General features: G+C 53.4%; 1 protein-coding gene across 4 annotated transcripts in view; it reads right to left on the bottom strand.

Moving 5' to 3' along the window:
- TRAPPC10 (trafficking protein particle complex subunit 10) overlaps window positions 1-22,201 on the bottom strand; it is a 77,109-nt gene that overhangs the window by 6,628 nt on the left and 48,280 nt on the right. For all 4 annotated transcript variants that reach the window (XM_082720407.1, XM_082720405.1, XM_082720408.1 and 1 more), the window contains 12 exons: window positions 19,401-19,547; window positions 18,706-18,820; window positions 17,864-17,940; window positions 17,006-17,097; window positions 14,733-14,873; window positions 14,301-14,413; window positions 11,110-11,624; window positions 10,201-10,342; window positions 9,078-9,236; window positions 8,074-8,303; window positions 2,139-2,239; window positions 495-621 (listed from right to left, as the gene is read on the bottom strand). In XM_082720407.1, the coding sequence (XP_082576533.1) occupies window positions 495-621; window positions 2,139-2,239; window positions 8,074-8,303; window positions 9,078-9,236; window positions 10,201-10,342; window positions 11,110-11,624; window positions 14,301-14,413; window positions 14,733-14,873; window positions 17,006-17,097; window positions 17,864-17,940; window positions 18,706-18,820; window positions 19,401-19,547 (1,959 nt within the window). The remainder of the gene's footprint in view (window positions 1-494; window positions 622-2,138; window positions 2,240-8,073; window positions 8,304-9,077; window positions 9,237-10,200; window positions 10,343-11,109; window positions 11,625-14,300; window positions 14,414-14,732; window positions 14,874-17,005; window positions 17,098-17,863; window positions 17,941-18,705; window positions 18,821-19,400; window positions 19,548-22,201) is intronic.

Below are 22,201 nucleotides of genomic sequence, written 5' to 3' on the forward strand. Positions count from 1 at the left end.
TTCAGGGCACCTGGGCACACGTGACACATGAGTATTTGGAACAGGACGGTCAGCCCCAGCCAAGCAGCCCGAACACGAGCAGGGCCCCTTTACAAAGCCACACCGACACAGAGGGTCTGTTCCCAGGACACGGACAGGTGTGTCGTCACAGGCGGGACACGGGACGGCACCCACAGCATCAGCAGAAGCTCAAGAACGGCTGCGGTGACACAGGCCAGAGCGCAGGGCAGGACCGTCTGACTCTTGTGCAAGGACGAGTGTCATTCAGTCTCCTAAGCCACCCCGCACGCCACTCTGCGCCCAGCATGAAACACAAACACGCACAGGGAGGCAACAAAGCTGGGTGTCCCTGCCCCCTGGGACGCGCGCACTATTGGCTTGTCACCGGGGAGGCCATGCTTTCCTCAGACCCTCCTGGCCACTCGGATGTCCCATGCGGACTCGCACCCCACGCTGTGCAGAGAGCTCTGCGCTCACCTCTGGACAAGGCTTACCTGCGGGCACTTGGCATTCAGAGGGACGAGCTGCAGGTCAGCACCGCAGCCGTGGTCCACAAGGTCGCCGTCCGACAGCTGAAAGTCAAGTTCCGACAAATTCTGGACACACACCTGAATGTACTTCCTAAAGCAGAAAAGCAGAAGAGCAGATTTTGAAACTTGACAACTGTATTAAATGTGTTTTGGTTAAAAAGACTCTCTCTGGGGAACCGAAAAGTGACCCAGCAACGTAAGACCAGTCAGTCTCACACGGGAAAGTGCCCCCCCAAACCGCACTTCCCCAGACAAGTTACTTCTGAGGAAAAATGGTTCAAAGGAGGGGCCGTTCCTGACCCAGTGCTAACACACTATCGTAGCTAGCTCGCGGTGCGTGAGGATGGACAGAGGAGCCACTGCTCCTGGAGAGACCACGCACAGGGCTCCCATCCGTCCCTGTCACACAGGAAGAGTCTGAAAGAAAGCACCCCAGCTTCTGCTGAGAAGTGCCGGTGTCTCTAGCCACTGACGGGCGTGGTCCCTCCCCGTAGCGGGAGCGCGCCAGGGTAACATTCGCTCTCAATTTCTGACAATCTAGTGACCCATTTTTGCAAATTTCAGCAACAGATGAACGTGAAAGGAGTTTTACAGGGAGAGGCCACACGCCACCCTGAGCCCAGGGTCGGCGCCCACCGTCACTGGCGGGGGGACAAGCAGATGCTGCCTCCCGAAGCTGACGGACAGAGCACGGGGCTCCCCTCAAAACCATCTGGTCCAAAGGCTGAGTCAGATTCTAGTGCATGTGGCTTCGAGAGCCGTGAGAGCTTCTCAACAGGAAGCAGTCCTGCCCCCATGGGCGGTATCACCCGGCATCTCGAGGTGGACCTTTCGTTGTCACGATGGGCGTGGGGAGAGAGGCACAAGATAGGGGATCTAGGGGTGCTGCTGAGCACTACGGCGTGTGGGCCAGACTCTCAGGCCCACGAACGAGGAGTTCTCGGACCCACAGCATCCGCAGTGCCGAGGCTGAAACCCGCCCCCCAGATATATCCAGCAGCCGGCAGAGGAACCAAGAAACGTGAACCCCCAAGAATGCGACCAAATTCAGAATGCTGGGCCTTCTCTCTAGAGGACTGAACTGAGTTCCGCAGAGGGCCACCGGCTTGAGAAATGGGAAGACAGATGAAAAACAATGTCATTGGGGCGTCTGGGTGGATCAGTGGGTTAAGCCTCTGCCTTTGGCTCAGGTCATAATCCCGGGGTCCTGGGACCAAGCCCTGCATCGGGCTCTCTGCTCAGCAGGGAGCCTGCTTCCACCCCCCACCGTCTGCCTCTCTGCCTACTTGTGATCTCTGTCAAATAAATAAATAAAATCTTTAAAAAGAAAAAGAGAAGAAAATGATCTCATCATCAAACGGGGACTTGGTTTGGATCCCACATCCTAAAAACCAATGGTGCATGGTCACTTCTGAGACTGCTGGGGACACCTGACCGTGGACGGGCTGCTGTGGAGCTGCAGAGAATTGCCAAGAACCCACATGAGCGGACCACAGTGTCGGGACGGGGAAGAAAGCCGGCTCCGCGTCCCCGAGGCCACGCTCTGAGCAGCAAGGTGTGCACGCGGGACAGCCCGGCCCAGAACTGGGGCCCAGAGCCCGCCTTTACCGTGTCCCGGCGGAGAGAAGCGAGTGCGTGGTCCGGAAGGGCACGCTGAAGGTCAGAGCGATGACGGTGGAGTAGATCGACCACGGGCAGTCGATGGACACCTGAGGAGAAACACGGGGACGCGCCTTCAGACCTCTGGCCTGGCCATGGCCGCCACCACACCGTCCACCCAGGCCAGCAGTGGCAGCCGACGTCCTGGATGGGGGGATGGCCTCACCACCTCTTCTTCAGAAATCAACCCCCCGTGAGTCACGTGCATGAAGGAGAAACATCGAGCTACGTACACAGACAAGAAAAATCAACACGGAGCGGCCGGCCGGCCGTGAGACACAGCACAGTCTCGGCGCCCACAGCCCCAGGACCCACTCGCGCGTCCCACACCAACAGCTGGACGCCGGACATGTTCTCCGGCACTGCAGGAGGTGGGGACGAAGGGTCTTCCGCCATTCGGGCACGATGACATGAGCAGTGACTGACTACTGCAAAATTAAAGGAATTAGCCAGTCACGCCACACAACGGGTATGAAACCGAAAAGTAAAGGCATCTGGCTGTTGAAACGCTGCCGCAGTGAACAGGGCGTGCAGATCGCTTTTCAAGCAGCTGTTTTCATTTTCTTTAGGCAAACACCTAGTAGTGACACTGCTGGATCCTAGGGCAGTTCTATAACGTTCCAAGGACCCTTCCATTCTGTTTTCCAGAGTGGCTGCCCAGTCTGCATTCCCGCCAACGGGGCACAAGGGTTCCCCTTTCTCCACATCCTCACCAACCTTAGTGATGTCCAACATCTGCACGTTGTCTCGGGAAAATACTCAGATCTTCAGCATGCGCCTTCATCAGACCATGGGGGATTCTGCTACTGAGTTAGAAAGTCCATTTTGTATTTTGGGTTTGAACACCCCATCAAATATATGATTTGCAAGTATCTTCTCCCATTCCGTAGACTGGCTTTTCATTCTGTCTCCTCTCCTGTGCCAAAGCTTTTTAGGTTGACATAGTCTCAATAGTTCATTTTTGCTTTTGTTGCCAGGTCCGTAAAATCATTGCCAAGATCAGTATCAAGGAGCTTACCACGTAAGTCTTCTTCTAGGAGCTATGGTTTCAGGTCTTACCTTCTAGCTTTGAATCCACTTTGAGTTAATTTTTTTTGAACAATTTAAGACAAGGGTCCAGCTTCTCTTTCACACATGGCTGACCAATTTTCCCGGCACCATTTATTTGAAGACATTGTCCTTTCCCCATTACACATTCCTGCGTCCTTTGTCTTAAATTAATTGATAGAATATACATGGATTTATTTCTGGGCTCTGTATTCTGGCCCATTGGTCTGTGTATCTGCATTTATGCTGCTACCATAGCGCATGGACGACTACAGCTTCGTAACACAGTCTGAAGTCCAGGAGCACAATGCCACCAGCTTTGTTCTGATTGTTTTGGGTATCTGGGGTCTTTTGTGGTTTCATACATGTTTGAGGATTATTTGTTCCATTTCTACAAAAAATGCCTTTGGAACTTTGGGATTACACTAAATCTATATTGCTGGGTAGTATGGACATCTGAACAATATTAAATCTTCCAGTCCCTGAGCACAGAACATCTTTCCATGGATTCGTGTCTTCCTCAATTCCCTTCATTAATGTCTTATAGTTTCCAATATGCACCTCTTTCACCGCCTTGGTGAAATTCATTCCTAGGTATTTTATTATTTTCGAAGCGATTATAAATGGAATTGTTTGATTTCTTTCCAACAGTTCATTATTAGTATATAAAAACACAACAGATTTCTCATACTTATTTTGTACTCCGCAACTTTACTGGATTTATTGATGAAGGTTTTCGATGCAGCAGTCTTTAAAATTTTATATACATATAATATTATGCCATCTGCAAATAGTGACCTTTTACTTCTTTCCTTCCAACTAGGATGACTTTTATTTCTTTTTCTTGCCCAACTGCTCTGGCAAGGACTTCTAGTACTATGTTGAATAAAAGTGACAAGAGTGGGCAACCTTTGTCTTGTTCCAGATCTTAGAGGAAAGGCTTTCAGCTTTTCACCATTAAGCATATTAGCTGTGGGCTTGTCATATATGACCTTTATTATGTTGAGGTATGTTCCCTACATATCCATTTTAATCTCCTTACTAGTAATCTGTTCAGATTTTCTATCTTGCCATGATTCACTCTTGGTTAAGTTGTACATTCCCCTGAATTTATCCACTTCTTCTAAGGTTCAATTTGTCGGCCTGCAGTCATCTATGGTAGTCTCTTGTAGTCCTTTTTTACTTCTGTGGTGTTAACTGTAACATCTCTTTCACTTCTGATCGGAGTCCTCTCTCTTTATCTCGGTGAGTCTAGCAAAAGGTCTATCAGTTTCATCTTTTCAAAGAACCGGCTCTCGGTTTCGCTGATCAAGTCTATTGTCTCTTCAGTCGAATTCATTTGTTTCTGCTGTAATGTTTATTTCCTTCCTTCTACAATCTTTGGGCTTCATTTGTTCTTCTTTTTCTAGTTCCTTAAGGTGTAAAATGAGGTTGTTTGAGACTCTCCCTCTTTCTTGAAGTAGGCCTGTATTGCTATGAATGTCCCCCATTCTAAATGGCTTTTGCTGCATCTCATACATTTTGGTATGTTACACTTCCATTTTCATCTGCCTCAGGGTAGGCATGATTTCTCTTGATTTCTTATTTTGGCCAACCGATTGTTTAGTAGCATGTGGTTTAATCCCCACAAACCTGTGAATTTTCCAGTTTTCCTCATGTAATTAATCTCTAGTTTCCTATTGTTGGGCTCAGAAAAGATGCATGATGTGATTTCAACCCTCATAAACTTGTTAAGACTTGTTTCAGGGCACAATATACAATCTATCCTGGTGAAACGTTCCCTACACACTTGAAAAGAATGTATCTTCTGCTGCTTTTGGATGAATGTTCTGTAAGTATCTGTTAAGTCCATCTGCTCTAATGTTTCACTTAAGGCCAGTGTTTCCTTATTGATTTTCTGTCGATGTCTGTCTGGATCCATTGATATAAATGGGGTATTAAATTCCTCTTATTGTACTGCTGTCTATTTCTCCCTTTAGGTCTGCTCATACTTACTTTTCATATTTAGGTGTTCCTGTGTTGGCTGCATAAACATCTGCAAATGTTCTACCTTGTGGGATTGACCTTGCTATCATTATGTTACACTCTTGCCTCTTGTTACAGTCTTTGTTTCAAAGTCTGTCTTATCTGATAGAAGTATAGCTGCTCCACCTTTCCTCTGGCTCCTTTAGGTTTTGGTTTCACTTTAGTCTGTGTGTGTCTTTGTGTCAAAAGTGCATCTCTTATAAGCAGTATAGAGTCGAGTCTTGATTTTTTTATCCGTTCAACTGATTGTTGAACAGAATTGTCTTCTGATTACAGAACTTAGTCCACTTACATTTAAGTAATTACTGAGAGGGCATATGCTTGTTGCCATTTTTGTTAATTGTTTTCTGACAGTTTTAAAATTTTTATTTCATTTATTTGACAGAGAGCAAGCACAAGCAGGGAAGCAGCAGGCAGAGGGAGAAGCAGGCTCCCCACTGAGCAGGGAACCTGATGTGGGGCTCGATCCCAGGACCCTGGAATCTTGATCTAGCTGAAGGCAGACACCTAACCCACTGAGCCACCCAGGCGTCCCTTCTCACATTTCCTGTAGCTCCTCTCTGTTCCTTTCTTCTTCTTGCTTTCTTCTTCGTGGTTTGATGACTTTCTCAGGTGGTATGCTTGTATTTCTTTATCTTTTGTAGGTCTGCCCCAGGCTTTTGCTTTGTGGCTAGCTACCATGAGGCTTACCTATAACAACTTATGCTTGTAACAGTCTGTTTTAAGTTGATAATGACTTAAAAGTTTCTAAAGCTCAACGTTTTTACTCTCCCTCACCCCCACATTTGATATTTTGATGTCCCACTGTACATTCTTTTATCTGTGTGTTAACTATTATAATCATAGTTATTTTTACTTCTTATGTCTTTTAACTTTCATCCTAGCTTTTTAAGTGCTTAACCCACTACTTTTACTATATATTCAACTTTCCAGTGAGATTTATTCTTTCACACGTGCTCTTGTGAATACCTTTTCCTTTCAGCTTAAAGAAGAACATTCCTTGACGGCCGTGTTAGTGGTGATGAACTCCTTTAGCTTTTATTTCTCCAGAAAATACTTTACGGCTCCTTCACTTCCGAATGATGGCTTTGCCGGGTAGAGTTATCTTGGTTAGAGGTTTTCCTTTCATCACTGAGTACATCGTGCCACTCTCTCTGGCCTGCAGAGTTTCTGCTGAAAAATCCGCTGGTAGACTTAGGGGATTTCCTTGTAAGTAATAAGCTGTTTTTCTCTCGCTGCTGGTTTTTTTTTTATCCTCCTTCCACGACCTACCCTACCCTCATCTGCGGCTTTTAAGATTCGCTCCTGGTCCTCAATTTTTGACATGTAACTGTAAAGTGTCTTGGTGTGGGTCTCTCTGGGTTCCTCTTATTTGAAACTCTCTGGGCTTCTTGTGTCTGGATGTCTGTTTCCTTCTCCAGATTAGGGAAGTTTTCAACCATTACTTCTTCAAGGAGATTTCTGACCTTTTCTGTCTGTCTTCTTCTTCTGGAAGCCCAGTGATCCAAGCATTAGTCTGTCTGATGTTATCCTAGTAGTCTCTAAGCTATCTTTGCTTTTTTTATTCATTCTTTTTTCTTCTTGCTGCTCTAAGTTCCACTCCTTGGCTTTGAGCTGTCTGTTCCTTTCTTCTGCTGCATCCACGCTGTATCTCAGGCAGCGGTGCTCGGTGACTTGGATCTGGTCATCCATGCTGTATCTCAGGCAGCGGTGCTCGGTGACTTGGATCTGGTACAGTCTTCTACTTCCCACCTCCTTGCTGAAGTTCTGCTGTGTTTGTCCATTTTTCTCCCATTTGGTGAGCATCTTCATGAGCATGACTTTGAACTCCTTTTCAGGTAACTGCTTAGCTCCATTTCATTAGGATTTTTTTTCCCTGAGGTTTTAGCTTGATCTTCATTCCTGGAACAGGTATCTCTGCTTCTTCATCCTGCTGGACTCTCTGTGTCTACACAGCAGACGGCACAACTGCCGCCCCTGGTCTGAAAGGAGCAGCCTGGTGTGGGAGATGAGCCTCACCATTCACTCCTGTCCCGGGTGTTGGCTCTTGCTCCAAACCTTTGTGCTGTCAGGAGGACTTGCTGAAATTTTAATCCCTTCTAGCAACTGAGGGGTGTGCCAAGACTTGTCATTGCCCTGGAGGGGAGGATCCCAGCCCCTAGATTCACAATGACTGGAAGCCAAACACACAGGCAGCAGCTTTTTAAAGTCAAATATGTATAGTTCTGTGGGACCACGAATGTACTGTTCTACCTTTGGGTGAAAAGGCTCTCAGAACTGGCATTTGTGTTACAAGACATGGACAAAGCTGAAGAACTACAATGGTAGTGACACATTCCTTGAGCTAAGGACTGTGGTTCTGGGACCGAAGTCACGATCTCTCAAATAACTGTCAATAAACACCAACATCAAAGCATAAAAATGACAGCGCTTCCTCTTTGCCAAGCTGTAACGTTTCAGTGGACAGAAACTGAAGCACACGGACACAGAAGTCACACTAGTTTATGTACCAAGACAAATGGACTACAGACCCAAACTGACTTCCCCATTCTAGGCAAACATCCCATCTCCTACAATAAACTATCCTGTCTTCTTGAGTTGGTATAGAAAACTTAGAACCTGGCCTGTCTTTGTCCTTGCAAGCGTACCCTTTATCTAAGAAGGGGGATTCAAAGAGACAAATGCCAAACCCAGCAAGGGGATGTGGAGTCAGGAACGGGAAACCTGCCACTTGAACACAAGGCATCTCTCGGAACAAGCACAACCGGCAAAGGCCGCAAGCACAGGCGGCGCCCTCCTGGTCCCTTCTTACTTTGTGGTCCGTGGTAGCCATGCAGTGGCCAGCTCTGTGTGTGTCCTTATGCTTCCTGTGGGGCTCTGTCGTCCCCAGCATGCTGCTCTCTCCTCCGGTTACTGGAGCAGAAGGTAAAGACAGAACTTCCAGTTCAAATTCAATCATGTGGTACGCAGGAGCAGCGGGCAGACTGATGCTGGTGACCTTGTCAGACGACTGGACCCGGAGCAACACATCAGAAGCCTTTTCTAGGAAAGAGAGAAAAAGTCACTTCTAACCCGCTCAGTGTGCGTCCCTGCTCCTCGTCCTTCCGGCAGTGACGGGCCCAGCAGAGTTGTTCCCGCCCAACTCCCACTGCCCCCCCGCACCGGCAAGAGCATATCCAGGAAGGATGAAGCGGGGCGGACAGAGGTCGGAAAACGAGGAACAAAACCCTCTCAGACACTGATACCACATAAGCCGGCGGCCTGGAGACCAGAAACGGTCACTAAGTCTGACGACAGAAAAGGGACACTTTCCGTGTGGCCCGCCATGTGCTGTGTGTTTCCCTGCGCGACATGGTCCCAATCCATTCCCCGAGCAGACCGGCTCCCACCCAGAAGGGGAGCAGCACGCTTCCCCCTCCATCCCGCATGCCTGCGGACCAGGGGAGGCGGGACTCTTCTAGGGCTTCTGGCCAGCACCTAAAAGGATGATTCGTTTCCACTTTTGGTGAGGGGGATTGGGGAGGTAGCAGGTGGCAAGGCACCGTCCTGGAGCAGGAGCCAGTCCGTGATGCTGCATTATAAGCCCTCAGTAAGGTCAGCCCTGCCTGGCCTCCAGGCCTCCACCAGCTCTTCGTCCCAGATACGATGGCCCGCCCAGGGTCAGGCTCCCAGCCCAGTGACAGGCAGGACATGGCCATGAAAGAGCCGCAGGGAGAGGCGGTCCTCAGGCACCGCCAGAGAGCACGGCCGCCTCACACCCTCAGGGTGCGCGACAATGGCGCGAGTCTGCCTTCGCCGGGGCGACAGCCGCCTCACCTCTTGTGTTGGAGTAGATCACGGCTCTGTTCTCCGCGTGACACAGGATGAGCATGGCTTCTGCGTTGCTCAGCTGGAGGCTGTCGCCGTTTTTTACCGTATAATGGCCCGTAGTAATAGTGAACTTGACCTTCTGAGGAATACCAGCCAAAAGGCTATCTGAAGGGAAGAAGACAGCAGTCAGCACCACCATCAGTCGGCAGCGGCCTCGGGTGAGGTCACAAGGGCGCTCTGCTGCTTGTCACAGCAGACCTGTCCCCTGTAAATAGTCCACAGTTCACTCCCAGTTCCCCCACCAGGCTTGCTTTTCATCTCAGTCACACGGACGCGGAGTTGCGGGGGCGCCTGCTGGGAACAAGAAGCCCCGAGTCTTGTCGGCACCGAAGAGAGAGTTGGGGTTCCCGGGGGCAGGCATGTCTCTGAATTCACCCGCCGATACGTCAGGGAGGGAGAAGCAGACAAAGAACACGGAAGAACAGACTAACGGAATCCCGTGTCCTGTCCGTGCTATTCCGAACTGCTTCCAGCCTTGTCAGGTGAGGCCCTCCGGACCTTTGGTTCAGAAACCACCGGGTGGATGGGGTGGCTACTGCCTTCCCCCAGACAGGAACGAGGGGCGGAGATGGGCTGAGCTGCCCAGAGTCCCGCGCCAGGACAAGCAGAAGCAAGGAGGCGAGAGATGGGAAGTCAGGAGGAGGGGCAGACAGGTGAGGGACGGGGACGCACACGCGGGAACGGAGTGAGGGACCGCGCACGGCCAGGGGCAGCGGTGCCCGGCTCCTCTCACGAGCGGTCCCGACGGAACCGTCCAAAAGGCTGTCCGGCATCTGAGGGCCTTTCCCAGTAGCCGTAGGAGACTTCTACAATCAGAACAGTATGGACCATGGAGAGATGAACTAGAAATAAAGTGCTTTCCTTGAATTTCTTCTCGAATGGAAGAAACGAGCCAAATAAATACATCCCACTCGGCCCGAGAGACCGAGAGACTCACTCACTAGTGTCTGACACGTCAAGTGCCACGTGGGGTTCACTAATCTGCTTACACCAACTCCTCCCGATTTTCGGACTTGACCCGAGGACAGCGGCTCTGGACAGGGCTGGCCCGTGCAGGGGGCACACTCACCGGCCAGCGGCTCCACGTGCAGCTGCGGCTCCTGCGAGTACACGTCGTACTGCACCAGCGGGTAGAGGTGTGGCAGCACGAACCACACCGGGCCCACCGAGGCGCACAGCTGCCGCAGCGTGTATGTCCCGGGCTCCTTGGCCTAGGGTCAAAATCGCATGTTGCAACGGTCAGCCCCCGCCCTTGTGACGGGCTTCCCAGGGGAGGCTGCGCCCCCGTCTCTGGGCAACGCCCGCTGCTCTCCCCCTCTCCCGCCTACCCTGCGGCGCTGGGCCCCCACCTCAGCGCGTGGGCTGTCCCCCAGCGCCCTCCGAGTCTCTCGCGGGGGTCTTCTCAGTAACGGATGCTTAAACCTGCCTTTCTGCTTCCAAGAACGTGTTTTCAATTTCATACACGTCACCTCTGGCACTGTTTTCTGCAAAGCGTCTCACAGGACCTTCAGCACGGGCTCTGAGCCCTGCACCGAGCCTCGGCCACCGTGCCCGTGACCGCAGCTGAGCCCTCCTCGGTCAGCGGGACTCACAGGGCGCGCTGAGGGGAGGCGGGTATCAGAGCGGGCCCCGAGCCGCTGTTCCGACATCCATGTGGCCCACGAAAGGAAAGCCGAGTGAAACACAGAACTGGGCCACCTCCTCTAAAGGGTCATTTCAACAAATGAGGGTATATTTTAGTACGGAAGAAAAAAAGTCTAAGTCCAGTGAGAGCAAAAATAATTACCCATGTTAAGAACTTCTTTCAAAATCTGTGAGCTGTCGTAACACCGCGTTAAGTGTCAAGGATTTTGTAAAATCTCAGTGTATTTTGACTTGAGGATATACGCAAAAGCCAAGGTAAGGCCCAGCGCCAACAGCTCTGGTGAGCTGGAGACCCTTCCTGAGCATCTTCAAAGTCGCCCGCGCCCCCACGTACCTGCGTCCTGAACGTTATCCTGTTGGGCCCCGGCTCCAGGGTCACGTCACTACATTTGAGCACGTGGGCCCCGTCCTCCAGAGCCACGCCTGAGGGTGTCTCCAGAGAGGTGCTGCTCTCCTGCCTTCTCAGCAGCATGTGGACATTTTTGCATATGATCCCTGTCGTGTTCAAGGAGTTGTCAGAGGGACTCCTCTCAAACATCTCGTACAGCTCCAGTGCTGGCAAGTTGTTCTGGGCGGCAGGGAGGGGCGAGGTCTCCGATGGAAAGGTAATGACCCCGTTGGCCGTCTTGTGCTTGGTGAGCCACTCAGCCGTCTTCCGGTAGTTGTTCTTCTCGATGCTGAAGTGGACGTTGATGGCGATCTGCTCCACGCGGACGGGGATGGGCATCTGGCTGCACAAGGTTATGTCCACGGAGAGAACGCCGCCCACGTGGACCACGGCGTTGGATGGGGTAAAATGCAGATCTCGCAGGTGTGCGAAACAATGCAGAGGGAGTACGATCTTCTGACCTGCAAACGCACATCACCACGAGTTACTCGCCACGGCTCGCTCTAGACGGCCTCCAGCCGGCAGGGCCTTGGTCTGCCCGGGGACCTGCTGGAGCATGGAGCACGCCCAACACGACAGGCCAACGGGCCGAGCTAGTCCAAAGAGACAGACGCAAACCTCAACCCCACAGCATCTTCACACACCAGAACGCACTACCCGGTCAAAGGTAGAACATAACCTCGATCTTAAAGAGGCCCCCAGAAATCCCAATGTCTGAAGAGATTCAGCTATGCTCTGTTCTGGCAAACCTAAGAGAAAACCAGTCCGTTAAGACCTGAATTCCAAACCCACACTTGTCCACAGTCCGATCCGTGGAGCCGCTTCCCAGCTACATAAAGAAATTATCAAGTACGGGTGTCTACGTTCCCCCCCGTATCCGGAAATCAAGCCAGGTGCGCAAGAGCCTATGAAGTCAGCCAATGAAGTGGGGAGCCCTGCCTCCTCCTGGACCCCAAGCCTCGCAGCCCTCTCTGGCCTCCCTTCTGTAAGCACCCGGCTTGCTGAGATCCACAAGGCTGCCAGACTGGTCGGCATTTTTGAGCACGAATCTACTAAAGACAGGACTCGCAGAGACCAGTGTGGACGCGAATGTCACAGAGCATCTTATTCGTACGGACACCTTGAGGGACGCGGCAGGAGAAGCACGTGTGCCCAGGCTCACACACACCTCACATAAAGCAGACACGGCCCACGGCTCTACCGACAACCACTGGGGCACGTTTAAGAATCTAAAATGACCAGCCAGTGCCATCTGCTCCTAAGAAGACCACGCAGACAGCTAGGCGTGAGGGCGCAACACCCCCATGGTCAGTGACCCCTGCTACCTAAGGCCACGTCTTTGGAAGGCCTGGATGGCAGGAGTCAGCGGCCGCCAGGGGCCGTGCTGGGGAAGGGAGTGTCTCAGCCCCCAGTGTGCCAGGGCGCGCAGCCGCTCCTCTGGGAGACGCCTGGGCAGGAGGAGTTTGTGTCTTTATCCGAGGAGATAGCAGAGCACCCCCTCTCCATCTCCTCCCGGCCCTCCCCAGCCCACACCCAGCCCATGTCTGTCTCTGTCTGTCTTACAGCCACGTCAGGGCAAGTCAGGAGGGAACGCAGTGTCAGAAACCGACTGTGCCGGCACCTTGACCTTGGACGTCCAGCCTCCGGAGCCGGGAGCAGTCACGCTGTTGTTCAAGCACCCAGTCCGTGGCACCCTGCGACAGCAGCCCGAGGGGACCGAGGCAGGAACGACTTTGAACAGGCACTCTTCGGGACAAACGGAACATGAGAAGCTGAATGTCACATAAACTGAGCTCCCCACGCAGCACCATCTACGAAATAAACCTGCCAAATCGTTAGCCCAAACCTGGGCCACTCAGACCTACCTTCCCCAAAGGGATGCTCCTATGAGGAGACGGTCAACCAATTCCAGAAGGTGGGAAGGTCTACGAGCTAACTGGCCCGATGGCTCTTACAAAGTCAGCATCTGACAACCCAGACATCACACAGCTGAATGGATAAGCAGCAAGAGGTCCGTCCACACAATGGACCGATGCTCAGCCACAAAGAGGAAAGAAGCACTGACCCAGGCCTCAATACGGTGAATCTCGACACCATGATGCTCGGTGACAGAGCAGGTCACAAAGGACCACTACGGTATGGGTTCCACCTACACAAGACAGATGGAAGGTGCCAGGGGCCAGGGGCTAGTGGGAGCGGCGGCAGGAGGTAGATTGGTAAGAAATAAGTATGGGGCTTCTTTTGGCAGGGATAAGAATGTTCTAGAATTGACTATAGAGTGACGGCTACACATACGTATGTGAATACACTAAAAGCCACTGAACTATACACTGCAAATGGGAGAATCCTACTCAATAAAGCCGGTATGTGAGAAAATGAAACAGAGATGGGAAGAAGTGTTCTAAGTCGCAAGAGAACTGAGCTGTAACACTCGGAGGCGGCACGGGGTCCCAGACTGGCCTCCAGCAAACGTAGTTCACAGACACATTTTTTGAGTCGCTGAGGGAGACTGGAAGATAGGCCACTAGCAGCTCAAGCGAGAACCCTGTTCTCTGGGGTCTGGGGGCGCCCCTGGCATCAGAAGGCCATGCAAGATGGCCCCAGGGTGGCGTGTGATACGTGGTGGGTCACGGAAAGCCCAGTAGCAAGACAGCAGACGCAGGTTTGGTGCGGCGCGGCGCGGCGCAGTCGAGCCGGTGAGCCAGCAGCACGCGCCGGGTCAGCCCTTCCAGCTTCCCAGAGCATCAGGAATTTCACAACAAGAAGTTTAAACCTCACTCAGACCTGGGCAGTCAGCTGGTAAAGCAGAGTCTCTCTCAGAAGCACAAGGGATAGATCCCATGGGCTCTCACTCCTACGTGGAATTTAAGAAACAAAACAAAGGAACAAACAAAACAACAGATTCCTAAGTACAGAACAAAGCAGTGGCTGCCAGAGGGGCGGTGGGGGGAGGGGACGAGGGCACCCGTCACGGGGAGAGGGTGGCAGTGAGCACTGAGCCCCGTGGAGAGGTCCGGACTCACCGTGTGCCTGAAACTAACAGAACACCGCACGAGAACTAGATTTCAACATAAACAAACAAACAAAAATTTAAAAAAAAAAAGGTTCTTAGCAGCCCTCCGAAGAGCAAGTCTGACCTGCGCTGTCTGTCTGGCGGCTGGCAAAGCTGAGTATCTCTTGGCAGAAGTATTTCCGCTCCTCCTCCGTCAGGTGGTGGTCACTGGCCAAAAGGCTACTGGTCTGAAGGTAGCTGGTGGGGGGGGAGTCAAGGGGTCTGGCAAAAGGACCCCACCCTGAGTGGCGCCGGGCGCCTGTGGCTTCACGGTCCCCAGGGCCTCCAGGGGCAGCCCGGTGGGGACTCTCCCTTCTGTCTCAGTTATAAGGAACTCAGAAAGAGGCCGGACATGTGGACGAGGCACCTCACTTCCACATGACACGGGACATCAGCGCAAGGCAGGCTTTCCCCCTCTGAGGTGTTTACTGAACACTTCCCGTGGGCGCCGCTGCCTAGGACAGACAGACAGACAGCACATCTCCCACCGCACGGCAACGCCACACTTAAAGGATACTTCTCAGTCTGTCCGAGATGCTTCTGACATTCGGCAAGCTGCTTCCTTGTGTGCGTGATCGGGAGAGCCCAGCCCTCGGCCAGGTAATTTTTCAGTGCTCCTTGAAGATAGATTTCCGCCTTCTGTGGAGACTTCTTCCTCCTTGCAAATTGACAAACAGAAGCTTTCGTCACGGTTCATGGTCACCACCACCGGCCCGCCACCTTCTACACGCGCACGCCACGCCACCGCGCCATCCCGGTCCGTCCCTGACGCTCCCAGGGGAGGGGTGAGCAAGCGGACCGACAGCCGGGCTCGTGCTTGGCCCGCACGGCGCGCCCGACATCCTACACTCGCCGCAGAGCTTCCACGGGGAATCTCAGCAGGAGGAAGTAAAGGCCACGGCTCAGTATTTCGAGCTGAACCACAAGAACGCCAAGGGCAGAGCGAGGTGGGGCCTGTGCACAGGGACAGAGCCCGTCAGCCAGGGGAGCCTGAAGTCCACACCCGGTGCCGCACAGCGCAGTCTGGACGATGGCCCGACTGTGAGTGCAGCTGGGAACGACTTGGAAACCCAGGCCAGCAGCCCTGAGCGGCCTTCAGAGCGTTCCAGAAAACCACGAAGAGTTTAAAGAGCCACACCCGGCACCCAAGAGAGGACCTTGCAGTCCCGATTTTGACCTTCAAGCCGCCCAGAACAAAACCAAGTTTAAAGCACAACTGAGGACAGCCGGCCGAAGCCTCAGGGACGCGCGGGACCCGTGCTCCCCGCGGGGCCTCCACTGAGCACGTGGACAGAGGCCGACACGGAGCCAGTGCTCGCCCCTTCCGGGCTCCCTGTGGGGACACCCCTCTGTGCTCCGCGCTACTCTCAGAGAGACGAGAGTTCTACGCGCCCGCGTTTCAAAGGGGTCAGAAGCTTCGATTCTTCTTGTTACTGTCTGTGGCCGAAGACTCTCACATTCCAAAGCAGGGGCCCTACAGGCCGTCCCTCGGCCCCCCGGCGAGTCAAGCTGGAACCAGGACCCGAGGCTCCGATGACCACACCAGTGCCATCCCCCGGGGCTCCCGGGCTCAGAACGCACGGGCGTCCACGCGGGTTCACTCCCAGCAGCAGCGGACGCGGCCCTCTGCCCCACGGACTGAACACACCTCCGCTTCCCCACATGGACACTCCGCCGCGCCAGTCTGAGCCCTGACTGCCCATCCCCGGGCGTGTGACTGGCCAGCGGCCCCAACCACGTCTGGAAACCAGCAAGTTCACTCAGATGCTCCCGAATCCCTCCGCAGCTGCTTGTATCAGTTAAAGTTGTCTTCTGGTCTCCGCTAATAAAATTACTTTAATCACAGATGTCAAGATAGCATCTCAAGCACACACTTGAGATGACTTAAACTTATCTTTTCCCTTCGAATTTCTGTTCCTTTCCAGGGTTCTGAATGGCAATCACACCGCCAGCCGGGCTTTCCTCCCTTCGATAGGCTGACTTTATCAAACCCGTGAGAAAAACGCTAAGTTCTGAGTCTTCTCTCCAGCCCCCAGCCCCAAAGCTGGGGCGAGCCGGGGGACATTCGCAGCATGTGCACACCATCGCCCCCTCGGCCCAGAGCACCCACTCGTGCGCACAGAACACACGCAGGGACTGTAACCCTGACCTCCAGGCTTTCCATCTGCCCATGAGGCAAGTGACACGAACCAGAGAAAATGCTAGAGGAGAGACTATTTCAGAATCCGCATCCCAATCTCTGCCACTGGATGAAAGCTCCCATTTCCTCCCAATCCTCTCATTAAATAAAACTACAATATTAGCTATCATGTATGTTTTAACACCACCTGCATGTAGAAGTTCATTACAGTGGGGGCGCCTGGGTGGCTCAGTGGGTTAAGCCTCTGCCTTCGGCTCAGGTCATGATCTCAGGGTCCTGGGATCGAGCTCCGCATCGGGCTCTCTGCTCAGCAGGGAGCCTGCTTCCTCCTCTCTCTGCCTGCCTCTCTGTCTACCTGTGATCTCCGTCAAATAAGTATATAGTATCTTTTAAAAAAAAGTACATTACATTAGTTTAATTAAATAAAAGAAACACAAAGATCAGTGACAGATATTAAGGGTACAAGCTGACAATCTCTCCATCTGGTTTTCAGGAGAAATGGAGAAACAAAGCTGACGCCAACGGGCTGACAGGTCCCCCATTTTTCATTCTACACATCGATGAACCTTCATAGTAACCCCACACGACAGACCCTCTCGTACTGCACACGGACATGTCTGAAACTCCAAGCAGCGTGCATGGTCACTTACATGTAAAATTCGGCCAGGTCCTTCCCGACGAGCCTGGCGGAGCGGGTCCTCCCGACGCTCGTGTGCATCTCGATGGCGGCGTGGGACAGGTCCTGCGGGAAAGGAGACACCCGCGTCAGCCCGAACTTCACCACCGGCCAGATCTGACACTGACCCACCGATGCCGAAGCAGAAGACCTTGTTCTCAACATTACTATTCACCTCGCATCTGCGTTCGTGTTTTTACGGAACGTGTGATTTATACAAAGTCGTTCGCGTGCACATAAATTACAAAGTGTCGGAAGAACTGAAACACAAATTCGGCGGGCGAGAGTATTTAACTTCTCAAGGTGCCTTTCCGAACGTGGGCAACATTTTTACTATTCTTCTCACGTTTTGGGTAACAGGGACAAAAATGCTCTGTCAACGGCTCCCAGGCTCCCTGTGTGTCAGGAGTGTGGCCAGCCCACCCAGCTCCTGCCCCACTGTGCTTCCCATGGGCTCTCCGAATTGAAATCTTTTAAAAATCAAGCATAACACCTCGGTTTGAGTCTAAAGCATTTTTTTGGTACACAGAAACCCATTATCATTCCTTATAATTTCTATTCTACTGAATGAGCAATGCCACTTTGAATAAAATTATAAATATCCAAAGATGCTCTTAGGCCTACTTATGGCACCAGGATACTAACGAACGTTTCTCGAACAACAAGTATCCCGGTGTCACCTGCGGGTCCCTTGGGCACCTCAGAGAAACATAAAGGCCAGTAGGAGGTGGTCCCCAATACCATCCCGTTCCCTAGCCCAAGGCCACGTCACAGCGGAGTCTTCGAGAGGCTGCATTGTGCCGGGTAGACAGGCACCGTCCATAATACTTACTAAGTAGTGCTTTTCAAAAGCTTCTACCGATGACAACGCTTCTTTGAGTTTCTTGTAAGGACTCTGAGCTGTGTTGGCTTGAACAAAAAGAAGAGTCTATTCAGCCTCTGTGTGAGGTCACAAGTTCACATTCACCCTCTAATGCCACAGCCCGGGGGTTCGCTACTGCCTGGGAAGTCACCAACAGCTACGCACATGGACCCACGCCACTACATCTGTGCTTGTCCGAGGAGGACAGCCACGACAGACTCTCAACCCTGTGTGTAGGATTTCATTCTCGAGGGAGACTAGAGTTCCTAATTCCATCCCTTCCGCAACAATCACACGTGTCTCGGGCTGGAGCCCGGCAATGTGAGCGTCACACGCCCCCGTGCTCGGGGCTGCAGCGAGGCTCACCTCCGTCTCACTCCTGCCACTTGGTTTACACCTGTGAGAATCAGCAAGGCTCCTTCCACAGGGCTCTCTGACCTATGAGTCGCTTATAGGGTAAAAGGATTTGTCTGACCACGCTGCTCCAGAACTAGATCCCCTGGGATTCAGAGGGACATGGGTGTGCCTTGACGGCACACAGGCCGTGGAAAGCCATGATGGGCTTGTGGAAGCCTGTGACAAACCCAGCAGCAGTTTTAAAACCCTTCCAATTTCTTAAACTATGTCTAACATTTCTTACGTTAGTAAAAGGTAAATAACATCTTACACATTCATGTGGTCAGCTAACAAGGAGTGTAACTTCCCAAGGCGGGGGGCGAGTTCATGGTCAGAACTTGAATTAAACGAGCCCGATGCAATGGACACTCCAATTCCTCGCCTCTCCCACTGCACAGACACACATCAGAACGTACCTGTTTCGGGTCGCTCAGCTCCCAAACCTGCCAAAAGATCAACAATCCTGTTGAGGTCCTCTGAGTTAGGGCCTTCCTCTGACACAAGGCCACACAGGTAGCCCAAGGACTTTAGCTGTGGAGATAAACCCACAATTTCAAGTAACTGGCAACAGCAGTCAGCAGAGAGTTTTTGAATCTGAACATAAAAGTAAAAATCCAACTAAATTCTAGAAGAAACCTAGCCTTCCGATCCAAGTAATTCTCACCTGCACACAAAAACACATCTCACGCGGACCATTTCACCCTCCCGCGGCCCGCGCGGCAATTCCGAGTGTCCGGGGGCTGCTGGTCTCGACGTACGCAGCTCACCTGCCTGCTCAGTCCCAGGCTTTCGAGGCCCCCTGCCCAGTCTGCACCCCATGACCTGACACGGCAGGGCATCTGCTGCACACACCGGGTGATCCCCCCCCAGCTCCCGCCCCAATTCCTGGTGCAGAACGTCTTCGGCACAAACGGGGCAAGCGCTGGGTGTCCGCTGAAGAGTGACACTGGCCGGGAGCCATCCTGGGCCTCCCGACTACGAGACCACCCAGAGGTGACTGGCCCTGCCCGTGTGACGACTCAGCGACCCACACTCCTCCAGACAGCGTCCTCCGGCCACCCGCCCAAGGGCACAGCCCAGACAACATGCACGCCTGCGTCCGCGCAGTCACCTTTTCGGTGGCGTAGCCCCACAGGCCCACCGTGTGGGCGACGTGCGAGTCGATCTGCGCCCGGTCACAGCAGCCCTCGATCCTCTGCAGCACCTCCAGGCAGCTGAGGAACACCCAGCAGTCCAGAGCGCCGGGCGGGACGGACACCTGGAAGGCCCAGCACGGGCGTGAAGACAGAGCCGGAGGGAGACACCCCCGCCCCGCGCCCCGGCCCGCACCCCGGGGAGCCCCTCCCAACACCGACCCGGCCCAGCTCGGCCGTCTGTGCGGCTACGCGAACGAACAGAGCACATGGCCGTGACCGCGTCGGTTCGCCTCCGGAGAGAAAAGGGGTAATCCACGTTCAATCACGGTTTCGGGTTTTATGTTCCCAATGATAATGAGAGCCTTGGGAGGGACGTGACTTTCAGTAGGATGTTCTGAAAAGCTTATTGAGAAAAGGCGGCTGCACAAAGGGCTGACCATCACCTCTGACTCTAGGTCTGAAGGGTACACTTCAGGAAGGGCAGAAGCTGGCATCTTGGGACGGCACTGGGCCCCTTTAGGGAGGTCCACATCAACCCGTGAGCCCTGAGCCCGAGACTGCTATCAGGTGACACCCATTATCTAATCCGTTCAGTTTTCAGGTGTGATTATGTCTAAAAAACGGTTTCCTTTGGTCAGACACAGACTCTGAACCATTACCCTCAAAAAATAAACACAAAGGCTCAGATCTGCCTGAAAATAACCCAGGGGACCACAGCAAGGGACACGGATACAGAAGAGAACGGTCACACAGGGCGGGGCTGCTGCACAGGGGGTGGCGGACCCCGAAATCCATCACGCTACCCTCCCTGCCACTGCCTCCGTACGGACCAAAGCCCCAGGTCCGGGATGCTACCCTTCCCGCCACCGTATGGACCCAAGCCCTCCCAGTACAAAACTAGCAAGGGAAACACTGTGTTATCGCAAATACAGAAAGCGCCCACTGTCCACGTCTGATTTGAAGATGCACTTTTCCCCCCAGTAAAGCATCTCTGAAACAGGAACGTGTCTCCCCGTCGACGGCATCACGACACTTCACGTTGGCAGGCCTGACTGCTTTCCTGGCAGCACGAATCCCACAAGGGATCTTACAACCAGTACCCCAGTTAGGATTCCAGAATCGGGTCACCTGACAAGGGACGCTGCCCAGTGCTGATGAAAGGCTCCTCTGACACACCCTGAGCACTGAGCACACAAACACAAGGACCCACAACCAAATGGAAGGAACCGGAGTGTCTACATTCCCCAAAAGCCAAAATGCCCCGGCTCTGCAAAATGAGAAAGACGACTTAGATCCTTCCAGAAGAAAAATGGGCCTAGAAACCATTTACACCATCAGAAGGCCCTCCGGCCCAGACAGTGGGCCACATGCCAGGGGTGCAGAGAGGAGCTACGCGGCAGGACGCAGCCCAGGGATGAGGACAGGGTGCGTCCCTCCCTCCCCAGTCCCAGCAGGGCGGGCCCTCTTGGCTCCCAGGTACCGCCCATTCTGGGGGTTGTCACCTCACAAGACACTCCTCGCAGGTGCCTGTTCCACAGAAGCGTCTCCTGGGCCGGCGAGAGTATAGGAAACGCACGGAGGCTACACACGGGGCTTCAGACTCCCATGATCCCACAGACAGAAAGGGAAGACCCGCAGCCAGAACAGGGAGCAGCCGCGGAGAGGGGCCGAGGGGGGCACTGAGAGGGGCCACAGGGGGGAGCATTGAGAAGGACTGCAGGGGAGCACGGGGAGGGGCCGTGGGGCAGCGGACACGGAGGGGCCCGGTGCAGCCTGGCAGGTTTCTGGGATCCGAGCATGTATGGGTCGCTGTCCCAGAGCAGGGAGAAGGGGTAGCAGCAGAGAACCGGAGAGCAGGTCCGGAGAGCAGGTGCAGAGGGCACATCCCGACACGCGCAGGCTCCGCAGAGGCCCACGGCATGACAGGAGGCCCTCCTCTGGGGAAGACTAGACACTTCACTTTCTGCAAAATGCAGGTGCCACCTTGGTGAGCCCCGGCAAACGGTGCGGGGAAAGCGGCCGCAGTGGGCAGCAGCAGCTGTGCGAGGGGCCGAGAACACACAACCGCCACGGACCAACTGCCCACGAAGACAAGGTCTGATGCCAGCGCAGTCTAGCCCGTCTCTCGCTTCCTTTATGTCAGTGCCTTTTAGTCCTGTGTCAGAAACATCTGCTAACTTCCAGGTCACAGAGACAGTCTCCCATATCCTCTTCTAAAAGCTTCTTTATCTTATCTTTCATGTTTGGTTCAAAACCCCTTCTGGAATTGTGTCTGGTATGAGATTGAGGTTGACTTTTACATATAGACAGACATCCAGAAGACTCGCTGAGTAGACTGTTCTCGAATCCACTCAGTTAAAATGTTCCCCAACTGCCCCAGTTCTCAACAGGATCCTCCTGGGTGGATGAGGACCTCGGGCCCTGGCGCTGCTCCCACCTCCGCCCGCCCTCTGCCCCACCAGGTCCCACACGTTTCATGGCACCCCGACCTCCAACCCAACGATGACTCCTTCCAGACCATGGAACAGCCCAGGCCCCGGGGCACCAGACAGACACTTCCGGGTCTCCTCATATCCCAGGCTCGGACAGCTCTGCGGCCTGGCCGGCGAGCCCGGCCTCACCCCGAGGGCCAGCTGAGCGCCCTCTCAGTGCCTTCGCGGAAATGCCTCTGCCCTCATCACGCTCTCGCATTGGCCACCACAGGCCACAGCTACCTGGCGCGTTCTCACGCGGCCTGCTCACCGCAGTAAACGTGAGCCCCCCGGGACGGGGGTTG

The sequence above is a fragment of the Mustela nivalis genome (genome assembly GCF_964662115.1).
Source record: "Mustela nivalis genome assembly, chromosome: 1".
NCBI classification, from domain to species: domain Eukaryota; kingdom Metazoa; phylum Chordata; class Mammalia; order Carnivora; family Mustelidae; genus Mustela; species Mustela nivalis.